The 19,962-nt window shown below is 44.2% G+C and overlaps 1 protein-coding gene across 5 annotated transcripts in view; it reads right to left on the bottom strand.

Annotated features, from left to right (window-relative positions):
• Nucleotides 1–19,962, bottom strand: part of LOC144799375 (ceramide synthase 2-like) — a 311,282-nt gene that overhangs the window by 159,549 nt on the left and 131,771 nt on the right. For all 5 annotated transcript variants that reach the window (XM_078670654.1, XM_078670655.1, XM_078670653.1 and 2 more), the window contains one exon: nucleotides 3,871–4,044. In XM_078670654.1, coding sequence (XP_078526780.1) covers nucleotides 3,871–4,043 — 173 coding nt within the window. In that variant the 5' untranslated portion in view covers nucleotide 4,044. The remainder of the gene's footprint in view (nucleotides 1–3,870; nucleotides 4,045–19,962) is intronic.

Genomic DNA, 19,962 nt, shown 5'->3' with positions numbered 1-19,962 from the left:
GCCATGCGCGATACAAATATACCTAACATAACATAACATATTGCTAGGTTGCACTGTGTGAGTTATCAAGGACAGGTTGCAAGCTTTGTGATGAAGTGTGGACACTTTGCACAAATACAATAATAGAGATTAAGGCAAATATGCACATGACTTAGAGGAGAGGAATGCAGAGGATGGACATAGAGGAGAGGGCCATTGAAAGAAAAAAATATGACAGGTGACAATTGGAGGGTTTATGTCAAGATCAAAATGACCAACGGAGGATCTTAGGCACAGACAGTAGACGTTTGAAATGACGTGCACTCCGAGGATGCAAAACTTTTCAAAGAAACATCATTATTTGCATTTGAGGCCGGTCTATATTCGGCACTAGAATCAGACGAAGCGTACGTCAACTTCCAGGATAATGCTAGACCACTGCTTCAGCAAGGACAGCTGATCAGCTGAGGAGTTGGAAGTGTAAAGTTATGGCTGGAAGCATATATAGGGGCTATCAGACATATTCGGTTACCCTAGAATGATGCAATATCCTCATGATCACAACAACATCAGAGAAAATACAGGGTAAAGAATGCAGACGTTGTAAGCAGATTCTGCAAATGCGGGAGCCATGTCTTCTGATGCTTTCCTTTAAAATGTGCCTCACAAATGCTTTGCCGAAGAACAAAAGGAAAACATTTGGATGCTCCTGGTTTAGCACGACACAAGATGGAGGGGGGAACAGCTTCCCAGACAGTGGAAGTAAATTGCCTCCATCAGGGCCAGACTGGGAACCAAAACCGGCCCCGGCAAAGTGCTCGGACGGCTGAGCTGTTTGCCAGGGCCAGTTTCGGCAGATTTTGTTACAGGCGCTGATATTGCAGCTATGTTGAAAAAACGGCCCTGTAACAAAAAAACCCCAGGGGCCCAAAACCGGCCCACACTCTGGCGGCCCACCGGGGAAATGCCTGGTGCCCGCTGCGGCCAGTCCGGCCCTGGCCTCCATTCCTGCAGCTGGAGAGAGGAGATCTGGACACTAAAGTGAGGAGGGAGAGGCCGGGGTACCTTAAGAAATTCAATGACACTTTTCATTGAGCCAGGAGATGCAGAGTAGTGAATGGTGAATGGCAGGGAGAAGAGATCTGGTTGCAGGTTGGTTTTTCAAGGTGCAGAAGTTTCTAGGTCTGGTATGTCCTTTGTCTGTCCCTGATTACTGCTTCAGGAGGATGATGACATCCTTGTTCTCATGCAGTGGGTTCTCCGGTTTAGAGAGAGCCCTGTGCTTCCTGCTGTAAGAAACATTGCTGTGGACAAAGGATGTTTCTCGAGATAGCCTGAGAAGATATAAGAAGTCTCAATCTAGCACAAGGCTCATGTAGGGGAACAAGCAATGCATGTAGATGACCAGGCACGCGGTACGGTGTGAAGGATTTAATTTCAACTCCTAGGAGTGAAATCATTTACAAGGGCCTGTACAGTTGTGGTACCTGTGCACTGTGAGGCAAAGACTTTCTGTCTTGCCAACCCTCCTGCAGGAAACTTCCTGGAGTTACTCCTGAACAGTAGGTGGCCCCTGCTTCTCCTGATCTCATGACTCCTTGCATTGTGTACTTTGCACTTTTGTAAACTCTGCTTGAGCAGTCAATATTTCATAAGATGTAAGAATTCAACAAATCGAAGCCCTTGGGAAACACGGGACCACGGATCAGGAAGGATGAAACTAAGAAATTGGACTAACAGGTGAAACGTGGCTGCAAACCCTGCACTTCCGGGGTCAGATTAGTTTACTGCTGTCAGCCCCACAAGTTAATACACCTCCTGCCATGATACACACGTATACACAGGATCCAAGGTCCAAACTGTAAGCTTCACTCATCCTTTTGTCCTTCTCACGGGGTTAAAAAGAGTACCCAGAGTTTGGTGATGGTAACATTACTAGGTAGCACCAAACACATTCCCTTTTAAGTATGCGTGGTCTGTATTAAGATCAACGCGGCAACTGCAGAAACCCCACAAAACATTTGTAATTCACTCATTTCAGCACACCTGTCCCATATCAAATGCAAATAGTTCTGCAAGCCCTGTTTATATATATATATATGTCCTTCGGAGGGAGTATTTTCACGTTATATTAGAATAATGAGAAAATAACTTGTATTTCTAAATTTTAATGTCAAACTCTAATATCAGGCTACACAGACCCACTTTCTTTCTCACTTTGTAAGGTAGAGGAGGGCCAGCCAACAAATTAACAGGGAGAGCTGAACCAGAGCCGAGCCATGGGTCTGCCTCGGCCCTTAGAGCCCGTGCAAGAGCCAAGCCCTGAAAATGTTTGCTACGTAAATCATACAACAAACATCTTTAAGATGTGGAAGCTTTGACATTAATACGTCACATTATAGCAATGAACTGAGAAATACTTCTTAAAAATGATAGTTTTTAAACATGAAACATTAGAGAACTTAGGGCCTCATGTATGAAGCTAATTCGCATTCGCAAATGCCGAAATTCGCAGAATTTCTGCGTTTGCGAGTTTGCAAATTGGAATGTATAAAGGAAAATCTGGTGCAAAATAAGGAATCGCAAATTTTGCGATTCCTTATTGTGCAATTGCATTTAAGGAATCGCAAATTTTGTGATTCCTTAAATGCAATGTATGAAGCAAAAAAAATTGCAAATTGTCCCTAAGGAATCGCAAATTACCACCAACTTCAAGTTGGTGGTAATTTGCGAATTCCTTGAAAAATGCCAATTTTTGCATTTTTCAAAGTGCCATATGACGCACATACATGCACTTAGGGCATGTATGTGCACCACATGTGCACCCATGCTTATTTCAGGGGTGCAACAGGGTGTCCTTTGGACGCCCCGGCACCCTTGAAATTATTCTCAATTTGCGATTTTCAAATTGCGAATCGCAAAATTGAGAATACCTTTCTATTCATTCCTATGGGCCTCCTGGCCCATAGAAATGAATGGGAAAGTATTCCTTAATTGCGATTCGCAATTTGCAAATCGCAATTAAGGAATACTAAGAATTCGCAAAAAAAAATGCGAATTTGTACATACATACCAATTTGCGATTCTGAAATAGCGATTTCTTAAAAATCTCTATTTCAGAATCGCAAATGGGTACCTTGATACATATGGCCCTAAAAGGCAAGACAGATGTCATGTAAACCCAGTTGGTGACCCAGATTATCATAGAGGAACAATATAGTGTATTGAATCGAACACGGTAGGTTTTTGTACAGCTGGTATTCTGAACTCACATATTTGAAAGTGTTTTCATATGCAATAGTGAAGAAAAAGAAGTTTTGGTAAAATAAAATATTTGCTTAAGATCCCGCAGTTTGAGCAGGGCAGCCGCGATTTACCCAGGTTTTATGGTTTCACTTAGTAGAAATCAGCCACTATATGTGTATCTATTTGACTTTTGTTTTTTATGTAAATACTTTCTTTTGACCTCTTTGTAGAATTGGTTCTTAAGCCAATAACTTTTAAGAGATTGGAATATGCAAAATACATTTTCTTATCAGCAGTACGGGTTTAAAAATTCCATGATTCATCACAGATGTGCCGGATCTATCGCTAAAAGTTTTTATGCACATTAATGTATTCCTAATGTCACATTCAGCTATAATGCACAGATCCATACTAAACATTCAACCTATCTACGTTATAAATTCACATACAATTAATCTCGAAGAAACCCATTCACACGGCACATGATAATTCCAAAGGTTTGGTATGGTAAAGGCCATCCTGAACCCACACCAAACAGCTCTAGTATTAACAGGCACATTGCTGTTGCAGTTTTGTGGTCTAGCAAATCAGGTAGAATGGAAAAAATGTGTAAATAGTAAAGAGGTGACATATTAAATATCTTACTTTTCAAAGACAAAACGAACACCAATGAAGATCAAGGCACAAGGGATGGCCAGCAGCAGGTCTCTGGGCTTCGGATAACGCACCTCCTCCGTCTCCTTCATGTCTTCCCATGACACGCCTGGCGGGAGCCAGTACTCCTGGCGCCACAGCCACCTATCCAGGAGCGACTCCATCCTAAAGGAAGCAAACAAAGGAGCTCAGGACTCAAGGAACATGTTCAACTCAATGGTGCAGAAAAACTGGTCATGCTGTTGGGTATCGTGAACCGATGACTCCAGGACACCATGACGCAATGTTTACAGAACGCAGACTGTCTCCAACTTATGCACTCGGAGTAGCAGTTCTAGGTAACTTTAATTGAATGCCAACAACCTCCAGCCCAATGAGCATCAAACACAGTTTGCAATTAGTCCATTATAACTACCCTGAATAAATTAACCTCACAGGGAGCACATGGTCACCCCATTACACCACCAGTTTTTATTATGTTAATGTGGGCTAGGTGCTCAACCCTGCTGGAAGGCTGCATGTTTATATGGAAAGAATGGATATTTGATATTCAGGAAGACACCCGCTCTACAACCACCTGTGAGTACAGGACAGTATAAATTATGGTGGCACATGAAAATGTGCAGTAGGTGAGGGAAGGATGATGTGCAGCAGTGAGTACAGATTTATATTAAACAAGGGTTAACATATCGATTTCCACATGTTATGCGGTGACCCCGTCAGATAACACTGGGTTTTCCAGTAGAAGGTTTTCATAAACTCAGATTATAATGATAAAACTGAAACCACAACTCTAAAAAAAAGTTTAAAAAAAAGGTTAAACAAACAACTCAACGTGTTATACATGGTCCAATTGTCGTGTATGCAATTGGATGGATCGGAAAAATACACCTATACAGATTTCCCTTTTTTGATGTTGACAAGTTGACATGTTTTAGTTTTACTTAATTTTTTAATGGAGTGCTGCTTTTCCTTTTTTTCTGCATCTTGCATTCGGAATAAAAGAAAAATACGTCTTGTGCAAGAATCAATGTTTTACAGGTGCCACTGTTATTTTTTTTTTTTTTTGGTTTTTAGAAGACCTTTATTATGCAGTAAGTGGTTATCATACATTGTACAATTTACGCCTCTCAAAGACTGTGTGAACGTATAACAGTCAGGTAGGTTCTGGACAGTATGACACAGCCATTCAGCCGACAACCCGAGGGTCCGGCGGCGAATTCCATGCGATAACATGTATAACCATCTGTCGTCTAGTGATATAAGTGTTAGATCTCATGGTTTTGCAATTTGTCATCAAAATTCGTTTTGCAATGTTCACCCAGCAGTGGCGCCATGATGGTAGCCTCCCAAGGTCCCGCAGGCCGTGTAAGAGTCAGCCGTGGTTAGTCGGTAATGGGGAGGGGGTTCGGCAGTAGATGTGTCTCCAATGCTGAGTCAGCGTTGCTGTCCGTGAAGTGGCAATATGTGTAGTAGTATAGCTCACTGAGGCACAGGAGTAAGCAGGTGTGCCCAGCAGGGTTAGTCTGTAGCCATGTTGGGCAAGGTTCAAATATCTAGCAGTAGGGTGCCTATGTGTCTTCCCAGTTACATCACTGGGAGGGCGCAAGGGACATGACAGCATCTAATGAACAGAGCATCAAATCCATGTCTAACACATACGAGGCCGAGCGTCTGTGTGTACCCCTTGCAGTGTGTGAGTGGCATCGCGTCTCCGCAATCCGCAGGTAGCTTGAGGTTTTTGAGGGATCGCCTCCTGTTAGTGACGTGTTACATCTAGTGTCTTCATTTAGAGCAAGGAAAGGGGTCTGGTCAGGGAACGTGACCAGCAAACAAACCGGTCCCTACGCCCATACATTGGGTGGGAAAACCGGGTGGTTGGGAAGATGTGAAAGACAGGGGTAGGGAAAGGGGGGAGATCTTTGCGGGTTCTAATGTGGAGCATCTATTGTACAGCAGGGTCCAGCAAGACTTCATGAAATGTATAGGGACAGACGGGGGGGGGTGTAGGTCCCCAGTCATGGTCAGGGACTGATGGGCGTCGTCCGCAATGCAGAGTCAGGGTGTTAGTTGGCAGTTCGCGGGGTGGCGGCGCAGACCGTCTATATGCTAATCAATCCCCCGCAGGAGGAGGGGAGGGGGGGGGCGGCACCCCCTTTTCTGGTGTCTACAGTCGGCGCGGGCAGGTCAGGGCCAGGGTAGCGGCGCGCGCTCAGTGTCCCAAGGGCGTCCGGTGTAGAGCGGAGAAGTGGTAGTATCTTTGTCCAGGGGTGTATGTCTTGTGATGGTAAGAGGTGAGTGGGCGGGGGAGAGAGGTGTGGGGCTACATCTGTCCCCAACATTGGTTGGTATCGCTATGGCGATACAGGTGCCACTGTTATGGTGAAACATGGTGAGCAAATGAAGTTGCAAAAAGGTCGTGGAACCTATTGGGCCAAACATTTAAGAAAGGAAATGTAACTCTTCCCTACAGAATCTTTTGAGGTTCTGGTAGGCGAGTGTTTCTCCCTTATGCTCTCTAGTTGAAACACCCAGATCCCTTTCTACAGAGAAAAAAACTATGAGGTTACATACCAAGGTGTTTCCCAACATATCTATTAGTGTGGCACATCAGCAAACATTGCTGTCGGTGACAGAACTTTAAACCCAGAATTATTTCATTTTTGTTGATCTTTTATTGTACAATGTGAGAAATCAAAACAAATATTCAAAACAAAGCACAGAACACAAGGTATTTGTTATACTCAGTGTTTAATTCACACTGGGCAACGGTCTCTTAATACAAGGAAAACCCTCATAGTGATCACCCCTCATGATTTATTGCACCGCAAGGTCCTACCCATCACTCACATGCTGGTTTTGGTATGACAGGGTTGGGTACATGACAACCAGTGTCAATGCTCTGCTGGGGCCAGGCGGAACTATAGATTTCTCTTCTGAAACAGTGTCTTATGCGCTATACAGGCTGTCAAAGAAACCAGTCAATAATTCTACAAGTGTTGAAGGCTGGTGCTACATTAAGGTCACTCTAAGAAGGTGCCTTATTCCCCGCTCAAAACATTGGTGAGAAAAGGGTACCATATTGCAACATAAACAAAAAAAAACCTTCTTGCTTCTGCAAAGGGAGCGTACGAACGGCAAAATTGACTTTTGCCTCAGAATCCACATTTTGTTTTGAGCTGAAGCAACCAAAAAGGTAGTTACTCTTCATCAATTCCTAATGCTAGTTGGTGAGATAATGATATCGCCAAGGGAATTTTGGTATAAGTCTAGTCATTTTTGGAGATTTATGATACAACCAAGCACTAAAAATAAAGTTTCAGGTTGTGTTTGTGCCTGGTTGAATCCAGCTGAAGTCCATCCACACCGAGATCCTGGGCAGCGGTTATGAAGTGCGCCACGTAACAATGTAGGTAGTCCTCAATGTCAACATAAAGAGGACTACTGTAGCAACAAAATAAAATGACAAATTGGAGGTGTCAACAATGAGGGCAATTGTTATGTTCATATTGATGTTAAATATTATTTGCGACTCTTTGAGATGCTGCAATATAGCACTTACATAGAGGTCATGTCATACAACTTGGGCTCGCTGGAGCCTATCCTTCAACAAGAAATTTAGACATGTAAAGGCATAGCCTGAAACACATTCTTGCGCAAATAGGGACTTGAGTATGGTGGCATATTCACCTATTCAACAATAGGGATCACCATTGTTGATATACAGGGTCTGGAGATTTATTTAAGTACAATGATTAAAATGCAAATGCTTCAAAAAGTCATTCATCTTGAAAATGTTGTACAATCTGAAACTCATGGACAAAAGTTGGTTTCAATTCAAGTCAAAAATATAAAAGTAGTACATTCACCCTCACCTGTGATTTGTAAGAGAATATGGGTTTGTAGATTTTGACTAATGTCACTGAGCTAAGAAGCCTGACTGACCACTATGGAGGATAGAAGCCCGTCTGAGGTGTCATTGCGATTTTGGCCGGAATTAAAAGTGTTGCTCCAGATCAGTGGTGTTCAGGAATGTTTCGGTTGAGGGGAAGACCATGGCCTTCTTCAGGATATTTGAGACATTTGCTAGTTCTGGTGCGTGTTTCCTAGTCTTTTTACAAATGGAGAAACAGAAATAGACAGGGCTGTTCAAATGTTCCAGTTAAAAATATAGGTTCATTATTTAGGCCAAATTGGCAATGGGTTTATATCTCAATCCATCAAATGCGAAAAGAGTAAATTGATGGTCCCTGGCCAAAACCTGGGAATTTGTCTACCTTTAGCAAGAATCAAGCATACTAATGTTAGGCCAATTCAGGTAATAATTTCAGTACATTTATAGGATGAAATTAACATGAACCCAAATGGAAATCATTTACATAAACAACCATTATCCGAATAATGTGGCATGAATCCAACGCGCCAATGCCGGACTACACGTATCTTCTAGTCATGATAAGGTTCCCAAAATTCACCACAGTTTCCTAGGAAACTCTAGACACTTTTAAATGAAATGTTAAGATGATAGTTCGAAATCACAACTCTACCAGCGATGCTAGGCGCCTGCCCATTTTATAGGGAACTTCACTCATAAATAAATCTGCAGTGTACGACAGCATTGAACGTTTCAATTTCTCACTCATTCGTTTGAACGCTGGTGAAATTCCAGCTTTAGAGCCCTCTGATCTCCTGTAGAACCTAGAAACCTTTCACTGTCCTTCTCCAAGTAAGTCTGAAAGCTGAACCAGCAGAAGTGCTGTGAAGTTTTCCATGTACATAAAGGAGCCCCTTACCCAGGCCAGGTTTTATTCTTCACATTCTGGTAGTTGTAGTCTATTTATTCCATTATAAATGCAGGACTAAATGTCCCACAATGCAAAGAAAAAGCCTGGACTGGATCAGCTATGTATGCATGGACCTGGAAACCTTAATAGCCCTACAACCACCACATTGGCACTGCAATGATGATATTTACCGAAAGCTGTCTGACGCTGGTGGTATCACTGATGTTTAGACTTAACAATGAATCTACTGTAACACTATTTTTTTTAGGTTTTATTAGAGTACACCTAATTGTCAATCAATCAATCAGGATTTATAAAGCGCGGCTAATCGCCCTATAGGGTATCCAGGCGCTTGTAAGTTTGCTATAGCTTGTCTTGTCATCAACAAAGACAGAGAAGAAAACATTATTTAAACGGCTAAGAGGAGAAGCGGTGTATTTCCTCTTTGTAACATTCCCGGACTCACTCCTAGTTAAACGCCAAAGCTGCTCAAATAAAAAATAATGCAAAACCTACACACAAGAGGGGTTCTGGAAAGCCTGACCATACCTGAATGCAGAACACCCAATGGAGACCAGGCACTTGCGGAATGTTATCCCATGTAGGGTGGACTGTTTCGGGATCATAGCTCAGGGGGTGGACGAGGGTAGATCTGCTTATTCTATCTAATGAGGAAAGAGCAGTTTCCTTTTGGGCCGGTGGTCGCCATCGGCACTCAGTCTTAGTTTCCAGGATTTATTTTTCATCATCAGACTTTAACACGGACTAAGTGAGAGAAAGGCAGAAAGAAAGAGGAATGGCAAGATATAAAACTGTGACAACATGAGAAAGCATAGTTGAAAAGGAACCTGCAAGAGTGAGATAAAGGAACAGCAGGTATACCCCTGGCCTAAGACGAGTCGATGCTGTAAGCCTACGACACCACAGAAGAGGAACGATCAGTCTTCTACCTGGTGGTGGAAAATGACTTGGCCCAATCTGCTTTAATCGGCTCTATCTGAGCTTCGTTAAAAGGGATTACAGGCTCAGACGACAAATTAATCTGGTGAATTATCTCCATCAGGAGGTTGGCCTTATTTTCCTCAATGGAGAGAGGCATTTCTAGGACCTCAGTGGCCGTTTTAGGAACTGAGGTAAAAACGGACACTTCTGCAGAAGGTGGCCCTAAAGGGCACTCAAATTCTACCTCAAGAGCGGTATCTGCGCTGCTTGTATTTTGGAGGGCCTCAGAGCCATGTTGGTTGTCTTGCTGCCATTACCATCATCCTCATCATTGAAGGAGTCCTTACCAGCCTTCCTCTATCGGCCTCCCTGGAACGGTCTAGGTGCGGGCTCCACCGTGAGTAATCGCATACGCTTAACGGGTGAACTATGTCGACAGACACCGTAAAGACTGGAGCACCAACCCATAGCCACAGCAAACTTGTCCCTAATCCTAGGAGCAGGGAGCAAAGAGGTAATGGGTATCAGGGGGATGGATGTTGGACCTATGAAAATACAACACCAATGCAAATTTTATCACAAATGGTAAACTGTTGAAATGAGAGAAATTACATTGACCTAAACATGATATTTGGGTTGTAAATTGATGTTTTTAACCCTTTACCTGCGGCCACGATTTTGCGGCAGTGCTTCACTTCAGCAAAATGGGAGGGCCGCGTCAGCCGTTGGCCGACGGCAGCACTTGCGAGGTAGTGCTGCCGTCGGCCAATGGCCGACAGAAGCAGGCAAGGGGTTAATATTATTTACATGATGACGCAGACAGGCACTTGAAGAAATTGAAGAACATGGTAAATGAAGTTAATAGGTAATGAAGAATAATTTACAACTAAAAACAGTTACACAGGATTATCACAGATTATTATAATGGAAATGGAGACAATATTCTGCACAACGAGACAAAGCATTAAAAAACAAAATAAATCAGTGAGATAAAGAGACAGGTCATATAGGGTGGTCGAAGAAAGAGGCACGACGTACAATCAAGACGAGTCAACCTTTGCATTCGGCAAACCGGACATTTGGCGGGACCCGTCGAGGGTTCTAGGGTGGGTGTCGTGCTCCAGTCTTATTTTGCTTCCATTGAACTAATTAGACAAACACACCAGGAACCAATGATTCGAAGGTGAAACGTGTGGGACTGGAGACGGTGTCCATAATCCCCACGAATGAGGAGCACTGAAGCCCGGACCAGGAAGGAGGACCAGAGACAGCGCTAAATTTGAGCCAGTGGTTGCGGGCGGGCCCACAGGCGCTCATTTATGGGGACCAGCACTTATTTTCCATTTTTTTCTCCTCACAGTTTCACCCATAGAATGAGAGAGAAAAACACAAAAAGATGAAAGAAGTGGGAATCTAAAGATGGAAAACCATGAGAATGGGAGAAAGCAGGGAGGAAAAGAGCCTGAAAAGTGAGATAAAGTAAAAGGGAGGGTCTGGCGGTGGATGAGGGCGGCATAAAGTAGAATCAAGATTACACAGCCTGGGTATTTGGCGCACCGACATTTAACAGCGCTGACGACGAGCTTCTCAGCAGACCTTTGGGCACCAGCACGTATTCTTTTACAAATTAAACTTTGGCCAGAGGTGCTTTACTAGACAAACACCCTGGGAAAGCTGCTGTGGCCTGAAGAAAGGGCCACCCAGAGAGATGTGCTGCTCTTTGTACACAGGCCCGCCCAGTGGACATAGGACCCCCGAGGGGTAGTATTGCTGCCTGGACACATGACAACAGAGAGGAGTGCTGCGCACACACACACACACACACACAAACAGGACCCCCCCCCCCCGCCCCCGCCCGCCACCTACCCCCCCATGCAGAAGTACTGAAAACAGAGCCACTCAGGGAAAAGTTCTGCAACATGAACACAGGACCACCCAGTGAAACATGGTGTTGCTTAAACTCATGACCACTCAGACGGCTCAAAATCGGCCCAGTAACAAAATTGGCCGAAAACCGGCCCTGGAAAGTGCTCGTCGGCCCCCCCCCACCCGTGCGGCGCACCGGGGGAATGCCCGGTGCCTACTACGGCCAGTCTTGCACCCCTAATAGCAAGGACATGGTCACTGAGCGGAAAATACTACATTGTGCCACGCACTGAATTATGGACCATTCAACTAGGATGACTTTGGAGACCTCATATTTTGCTAATGGCCGATGAGTGTATTCCTCAAATTTTGTTTTTCTTTCAATTATAGTCAGGGCCAAATTATGTGATAGGGCTGTGTAAATTATGAGGCAAGAAAAGGCAAATTATGCGGTGTTATGCAACACATTTTGAGATAGTATTAGTTCATTATTTTGGCATTTTTAAACTTGTTTAGACTGTCTAGGCATTAGTTGCAATTCATTAGTACCAGTTTAAGAACCAAACACAGCAATAAGATACAGAAAGGAGGCCAGTCAACCTTTATACTGGGCCTTCCACTGCGCGGCAACATGTGTCGCTGCATTTTTAGTAACTTTTGAACTGCCTGAGCTAGAAACAAAACACTTTTTTTTTTTAAATCTACAGATTATGCAGCAGATGATGGATATTATGTGGCAAATTTAGAATTATATGGAAATCGCTGCAGTCACACAATTGCATAATTCCAGTGGCCCGGATAATAGTGAATGTAATTATCTAGCCATATAATAAGGCGAGACTACAAGTACCAGAATGCATAGGGGCAAAAAGCGCATGATGGGCTACTCATAGATGACATGGTACAATTTGAACTCAGTGTGAGCTTCACCGCTTAATAATTTGCATTGCAGCCTCCTGTGCTACACCCAGCTCGAATTAGCTCCAAGGCCACAGAAAAGACATCTTTGTGCCATGTTGGCCCGGACGCATTCTAGAGCGCGCAAGAATTCAGAACAGCAAACTGCCAAAACACAGCTCTTTTGTTGCAGGAATAAAGAGCTACTGTTAGATGTCGAAGGAGGACTCAGAGCGGCACTAAACTTCCATTAATATTGTTTCAGGTGCTCCACAGGAGGAAACAAGCATTGCCAAAGTCATTAGGCTGCATTTGCATTTTGTTTCTGGACTATGGAGAACACTGCTAAAAAGCATAACAATTGTAAAAATTATTACTTTCTGAATACAATGCAGCTACAAAGTAGAGCTTGTAATCTGTCACAATACAATATACTTCTGTGATGTAATATAGTCCCTCTTGTGTTTCAATACCTGCTCTCCACATGAGGTGGAAGGATATTCCAAGCTGCTAATAGCATGATGGTTGACTGAAATGCTCCTATGGGAGTGTGGGAGGAACCCTAGTCCACTCTTTTGTTTTTAAACCTCTGTTTATTTGCATTTAAAATAAACACCCGAGAATGAAAGTTCACTCTATGTACATTTCAATGAATTGTAAAACTAGATCTAGCAGACTCTAACTTAAGATGGCAGCCTAAATCAAATAAAGGCAGCAAATAGAAAGCAAGAAACTGTGAGTGACAAAACACAAAGCCAATGGTAAGCAATGGGCAGAAGACATGCCGGGGGAAGCTTTTCAAATGCCCCCAAAGAGTCTTTAGCAAACCAGACAGCTGCCCTTTCTAGAAAGCTTCGACCTAACTAGGGGCAAAGGATGTGTGGGGGAGAATAGGCATAATAACATACCGTATTCTCATGCCAGACCCAAACAAGCTCCTCTGAAGCATACAAGTTAGAGTACAGAGCAAAACAACTGCCGTCGTACCCAACCATCTCAATATTTACTGGATCAAAGCCAGTAATCTTTGCGAGAGATAACTACATCATCTCTGAAGAGCTATAAAGTGTTTTTTGTTAACCCCTTGGCCGCGGCGGTAATTCTACCGTGGCGCTGGGGGGAGCCACGCGGCGCCGCCATGCTCGTGACGGAACCACTCCGTCATTTGATATTTGTGGGTATTTGTAAAGCGCAAACTTTCGCTCCGGAAGGAGCATCTTGGCGCTGAGCATGCGTGTGGGAGATAGGTGGTGAAAGATCTAAATAGCTGTCAATACATAGGTATCTGATTGCTGATATACCCATGTCTTCAGTTGTTTCCTGAAGAGACTCTCAGTCTCGATCAGTCTGAGATTTACGGGCAAGTTGTTCCAAGCCCTTGCTGCCAGGACTGTGAAAGTTTTTCCACCCCTGGTTATGTACTTAAACTTCGGGATCTTCGTGAGGTTGGCCCCTGAGGATCTCAGACATCGTACGGGGTTGTAATGAATGAAGCGATTGACGAGGTAGTGAGGACCTATTTTTTTCAGGGATTTGAACACTGTAAGTAAAAGTTTAAAAAGAATTCTCTTGTGAAGTGGCAACCAGTGGAGGGAGTTCAATGCTGCGGAGGCCGAAGATTTTCTGGGGAGTTTCAACACTAATCTTGCAGCCGCGTGCTGTATACTTTGCAATTTCTTAAGGGTGGACTTTTTCACTCCTGCCATTAATCCATTGCAGTAATCGAGTCGGGAAAGTATTAGTGCTACCACGACCGATTTCCTAGCGGTGATGGGGAGGAAGTCAAAGAATTTCTTTAAAGATTTAATTAGTCCAAAGCAGCGACCAGCCGTGATCCTGACGTGATCGTCAAAGGAAAGGGATGCATCAAATTGCACGCCAGGTTGCGCGCAGAGGACACCGCACTAGGGGGGGCCTCTGAGTCTTTGGGCCACCAATCTTTCGGGCAGAAGGATGAATTTTTACCCAATGGTATGATTTCGGTTTTCCCACTGTTGCATCTCAAGTGGTTTTTATTCAGCCGCTGGAATACCTCGGTGAGACAATTCCGAAATCGCAGCTCTGTATCTATGCAGTTTTTGTCGATGGAGACGACAAGTTGGGTATCGTCAGCGTAGGATGTGACAAGGATCCCATGAGACTCTATCACAGCGAGGAGGGGTGCCATATAGATGTTAAAAAGAAGTGGGCTTAATATGGACCCCTGCGGTACTCCCGATGTAATGGGTTTTTCGCTGGATAGGTAGGGACCCAAGGACACAGATTGGGACCTATTGGACAAGAAAGATTTTACCCATGCCAAAGCTGTGTCTGTCACGCCAATCTCTCGCATTCTATCAATCAGGATGACATGAGAGATAGTGTCGAACGCTGCTGTTAGGTCAAGCAGGATGAGGACGGCTTGCCTTCCCTCATCCTGCAGGAACTTGATGGAATCAGAGAGTTCTATCAGAGCCGTTTCGGTGGAGTGACCGGGGCGAAACCCAGATTGCTGAGGATGCAGGATGTTATGATTCTCCACAAATGTTTTTAGCTCCCAATGTACTATCTGTTCAGTGATTTTTCCTAGAACAGGCAAGAGTGAGATGGGGCGCATGTTGGTAAGATCTGTTGGAGATTTATTCTGCTTCTTCATCAAGGGTTTCACAATAGCCTTTTTCCATTCATTAGGCACTACCCCTGAGTCAAGGGATGTGTTAATGATAGCGTTGATGTAAGGGTTTACTACCTCGATTAGATGGTGCAGAATGCGAGGAGGACAGGAGTCGGTTGGTGCTCCTGATTTGCAGGCCAAAATTGCATTGCGGGTCTGCTGAAGGGAGACAGGTTGGAAGCTGCAAAGGGAAGGATGGTTGTCAGCTACCTGATGAGGAATAATCAAGGGAGGCGAAAAGTCCTTTTGTATATTGGCGATTTTATCCACAAAGAAATCTGCAATTTCGTTACACAGAGTTTCAGAGGGAGGAATTTCGGGCAGAAGAGCTTTAGGGTGGGTAAAGGATTTGACTATAGAGAAGACGGTTTTTTGCTTCTGGTGGGCTTCATTTATGGCCTTTGTATAGTACTCCTTTTTAGCCGCCTTTATACTGGAGAGGTATAATTTCCTCTGCTGAACATAGAGGGCTCTTGAAGCCTCGTCATATGTTTTCCTCCACTTCCTTTCTTTTATTCTACATAGTAGATGACTCTCAGTTAGAGCCTGGGTGTACCATGGTGCATTTAGTTTTCTTTTAGAACATTTCACGTGATCACCTTTTAGATCAGATTTTTCCGAGATAATTTGATCCATCCAGACGTGAAAGTTGCGAGAATCAACCGATATATCTCCTATCAATTTAGGGGCCTGTACCAGTGATTGGGGGTCCAGCTTAATACGGTCGGTCACCTTTCTCCAATTTATCGTGAAGGAAGGTTGAGGACGCTTAGTTATGAGTGAGGCTTGAGCTTGTTTCTCGATATCAAAGGGAATGAAACTATGGTCAGTCCAAATTTGTGGGATGGGGGGGGGGACGTAATCATAGTGGTTAAGTTGGAGCAAATACCATCAAGAGTATGGCCAGCTAGGTGGGTGGGTGCGGTAACTAGTTGAGCCAGTCCAAAGATATTTAAAGTGTGTTGGAAACAAGTGGCACGATTCTAGTTGCATGTTCATATCTCCTAATAGGGTGAAGTTGGGGTAATGTAACATAAGTGACCCAAGAGCTTCATCTAGGGAGTCAAGAAACGGGGTGGCATTGCCTGGAGGGCGATAGATTAGTCCTCCCGAAAAAGAGGTGGAGGCGTTGATTTTAATCGAGAAGCCGATGCTCTCACTTTCTTTAAGGTGGCCTAGATCAAATGTATGACATAAGAAGGACTTTTTAATAATAAATGCAACCCCACCTCCTCACCCGATTGGTCTGTCCCGCCTGAAGATTGTGAAATCCGGAGGGAGGGCGGTAGCCAAATCAGGATTGGAAGAGTCGTTGAGCCATGTTTCAGTTATAAAAAGGGCGTCCAGGTCGTGACACGTTATTAAATCATGTATGTCTTGGCAATGGCAGGACAGGGACCGGGCATTAATAAGTCCTCCCTTAAAGTTATTAGAGCTACGCCTTGGGGGGGCAGAAATATAATGCGTCTCTGTAGGTATCCCAGGGGACATCCATTTACAGTGTAAACATGAGAAAGGGCCCCAGAGAAGGTCAATAGGGGGACATCCCTTACACGGTTCACCGGCTTTAGATCGTAGTGCCAGCAAATCCTTACTGTCGTACCTGATGGTAAGTGGCTGTTGACCGGCGTGACCAGCGCCCGTCGCGATCCTGGCGCGGACGGGCGCAGACGGGCTTGGCTTAGGCGCGGCTTCGGCGCGCGACTGGCGCGCCCGCTGCGCCAGCCCGCTGCGCCGTCTGGCTGGCTTACACATTATATAGGGAGAAAGGAGGGTGGGAGGACGGCGCGACTAGAGCGCTCTCCCCGCCTCACCAAAGATGGCGCCCACCGCCGCCGAGTGTCGGCTGGAAAGCGGCTGGGCAAAGTGAAGGGAAGTCAAAGAATGGTCAGAGTGTCAGTGTGCCTGCATTAAAATTCCCGTTAACACTAAAATAAGCCCCCAATAATAAGCCATGAGCCTCGGGCGCGCTGTGCTTGTGATGGAGTGGTTCCGTCATGGCCCCACCCGCTCAATAGAACGCGCCGCGCGGCGGCCGGGCCGGAACGCGTCCGTGGCTGGTGACGGAGTGGTTCCGTCACCAGCACGCAAGGAGTTAAAGGGATTCTCCAAACTCCTCCCTTGCATTATTTATTTTTTGAAGCTGTTGGGCACTGGTGTTTATTTCTGGGGATCAGGAATTTGTTCTATCAAACTTACTCAGCAACAGAAAGAAAGGCAGAAAAGAAAGAAGGAGGAAAAGAAAGATAAGAAAAATTGACAAAGGGAGAAATCATTCATGAAAAGAAACTTTCAAGAGTGAGATTAAAGGACAGTCAGTGTAGGAAAATGGAAGAAAGAGGCACAAGGTGGCATCAAGACTAGGCAGCCTTGGTATTCGGCAACGCTGGCTTCAGCACTTGATGGCTCTCAATAAAAGCTGCACTTACTTATCTTACACATTATGCACTGCACCATATGACTATAGACCAAAATCAAACAATGATGCTGATGTTGTTTACACAAGCATGTGTTATGCTAACTCATGCACAGAAGTGATGCCCAAATATGGCAGTCATGCTTCAAGATGGCCGCCGAAGAAGGTACTGACTTTCAGAAGATGGCTTTCCAAAAAAAGTCACAACTTTTCATAATACTGATTGCTCATACCATCATGAGACAATGCGGCCTCCTACGGACAGGACTGCAAAATAATGCTTATGTTGAACAAACACTTAAGGTCAAAACTACTTCCCTCAATAAAATATTTTTTATTACAACCAAAACAGAGTTGGAGAACATGTTGGCCTGAGAAAAGTAGCAGCATCTTCTGACAGCAGTGTTGACATTGTTTATTCGACCACTATCCAATAGGAGTCAACTCTGAACAATAGGAAGCACAGTATGATCAGACCACTCTGACTCCTGTTAATGAGGCCCCAAGAACCATAACAGAAGACCAGATATCAAAAGCAGTTCAGGACCATACCAAAGTGAGAATGCATTATACACATACAATTAAAATCTCAATGAGGATACAACACAAATAGATCGATACATATACTTATGCTATCTGCTCTTGGATACCTTGTTTCTCTACCATCATAATCTTCTAATTGGCAAGTATCCCACACAAGAAGAGGAAAGAAAGCCACTGAATAAGATGCATGAAAACAACAGTGACAATAAAGACAACCAATGGAAGCAGTGGGTGGGCTCTAAATGCCCTGTTATTACCAGTGCTTAATTTGTAAGTAAAAAAAAATACGCGTCAGAGCTCTCGTCAGGAGGCCACTGCAGTTTGCACCACACATTGCTCCTACCATGCGCCCAATGATATTGAAAACACAAATATTAACCATCACACTCCTACAAGTCAGACAATTCGGTCTATTTCAGGCCCCCGAAGATAGAAGAATGGCTTGGGAAGCAGGTAATATTCATTTTTAATGTTTATTGAATTAATAATTAATTGTTGTTGTGCTCATCTTTAAATTAAACAGACAGCGCCACCTTGTGGCAGACTATCACAAGCACCGGGGTTGACCATTAAGTGCCGGTGCCGAGCACCGGAAACCACCGGCTCAAATGAAGCACTGATATAGTCCACAAAAGCTTTTTGCTGTTTGGTAGGAGAGACCTAAAAGTAAGACACAAGTCTTTTCCATCCATGTACGGAGAATTTGGAACAAAATGTTCTTATTCATCAGGACCACCCAGCCACTGTTGCACTTTAGGTAAAAACGTTAAGACTTTAAAGAATGCTACATCACGATGCAGTTAAAGTGCGCTTTGTTCTCAGAACCCAGCTACTCTTGGAATTGCTCCCTGGCTGTATCTTTACAACAAATAAAATGTGTACAGTTGTACTGTACATGTTCCTTGTCTGACTCTGTACGGCTCTAAGTCGCCGTTCGGCTAGGATTGCACTAAACAAATACTACATAGAGGGATATATATGGGAACACAACCTTGTGCTCTGCCACTGTCTTTTAAAGGATCAAGCCATCATTCACTCTTCTACATTATTCGCGTCATACAATCTTTGGCGGAAGCAGGAATACGTACTACAGCTGACTGAAGTGAAGACCCTGAACCTAGCAATCTAGGTTAGGAGCCTGATTTTGGTACAAAAATAAAATATTATGGGAGCCTGAGCAAAACAATGTATCATGCCTTAAATTGTGAATAAAATATGTAAAAACAACAATTATGTACTGTCTGGTACTGGACCAGTAAAATATTTAAACCCTCCTCCCCACTCTTCATCAGTGGTTTCTATAATATTTCCTCAACCAGATCCCACACAGCATCTTTCTCGGTTTACAAATCCTCATGATTGCGAGACTTTTGTTGTAGTGAAACTAATGCCCTCTATGAAGAGTTCGGCAGTTTTCAGGGCCGGCTTTAGGGCGGTGCGACCGGTGCTGCCGCACTGGGTGCTGATCTGGAGGGGAGGCACTGACCTTAGGGTGGCGCTGTGTTTAACAATAACTTACGATTTAAAAACACCTGTTGCAGAGTTCCTAGTGAGTCAAGCTTTTAGGCAGCAATAAAAATGTCAGTATAACTCTTGTGATTACTCTTCCTGCCTGGAGGGAGATCTTTTGTCTAGAAGCAGTTTTGACTCGGCATAAAGTAGCTCACAGTTTTAATATGCCCTCTGCAAAGAATAGATCTGTGTTTTATGTGGATAGCTCAGTGGATTAGTAAAGTCAGCCTTTATCAGCGCTTTAAAACACATGAGATGTATGTGAGAGAGGGGCTATGGAGAGGCCAGGGGCCCTTTCACCAGGTGCTAGTTAGGGAATCTGAGGAAGGGGTCACAGGGGCCACCAAAAAAAGATTGTCGGACAGGGTGCCACCAGCGCTAAAGCCGGCCATGGTTGTTTTGCAGCCGAGCGATACAAAAGGGGATGATGGACGGAGCGCTTGAGCAAATCAAACGCTCACCCCCAGTCA

This window comes from Lissotriton helveticus, chromosome 12 (genome assembly GCF_964261635.1).
Source record: "Lissotriton helveticus chromosome 12, aLisHel1.1, whole genome shotgun sequence".
NCBI lineage: Eukaryota > Metazoa > Chordata > Amphibia > Caudata > Salamandridae > Lissotriton > Lissotriton helveticus.
Note: the sequence above shows the minus strand (reverse complement) of the source record. Positions and strands in the feature narration are given on the sequence as shown.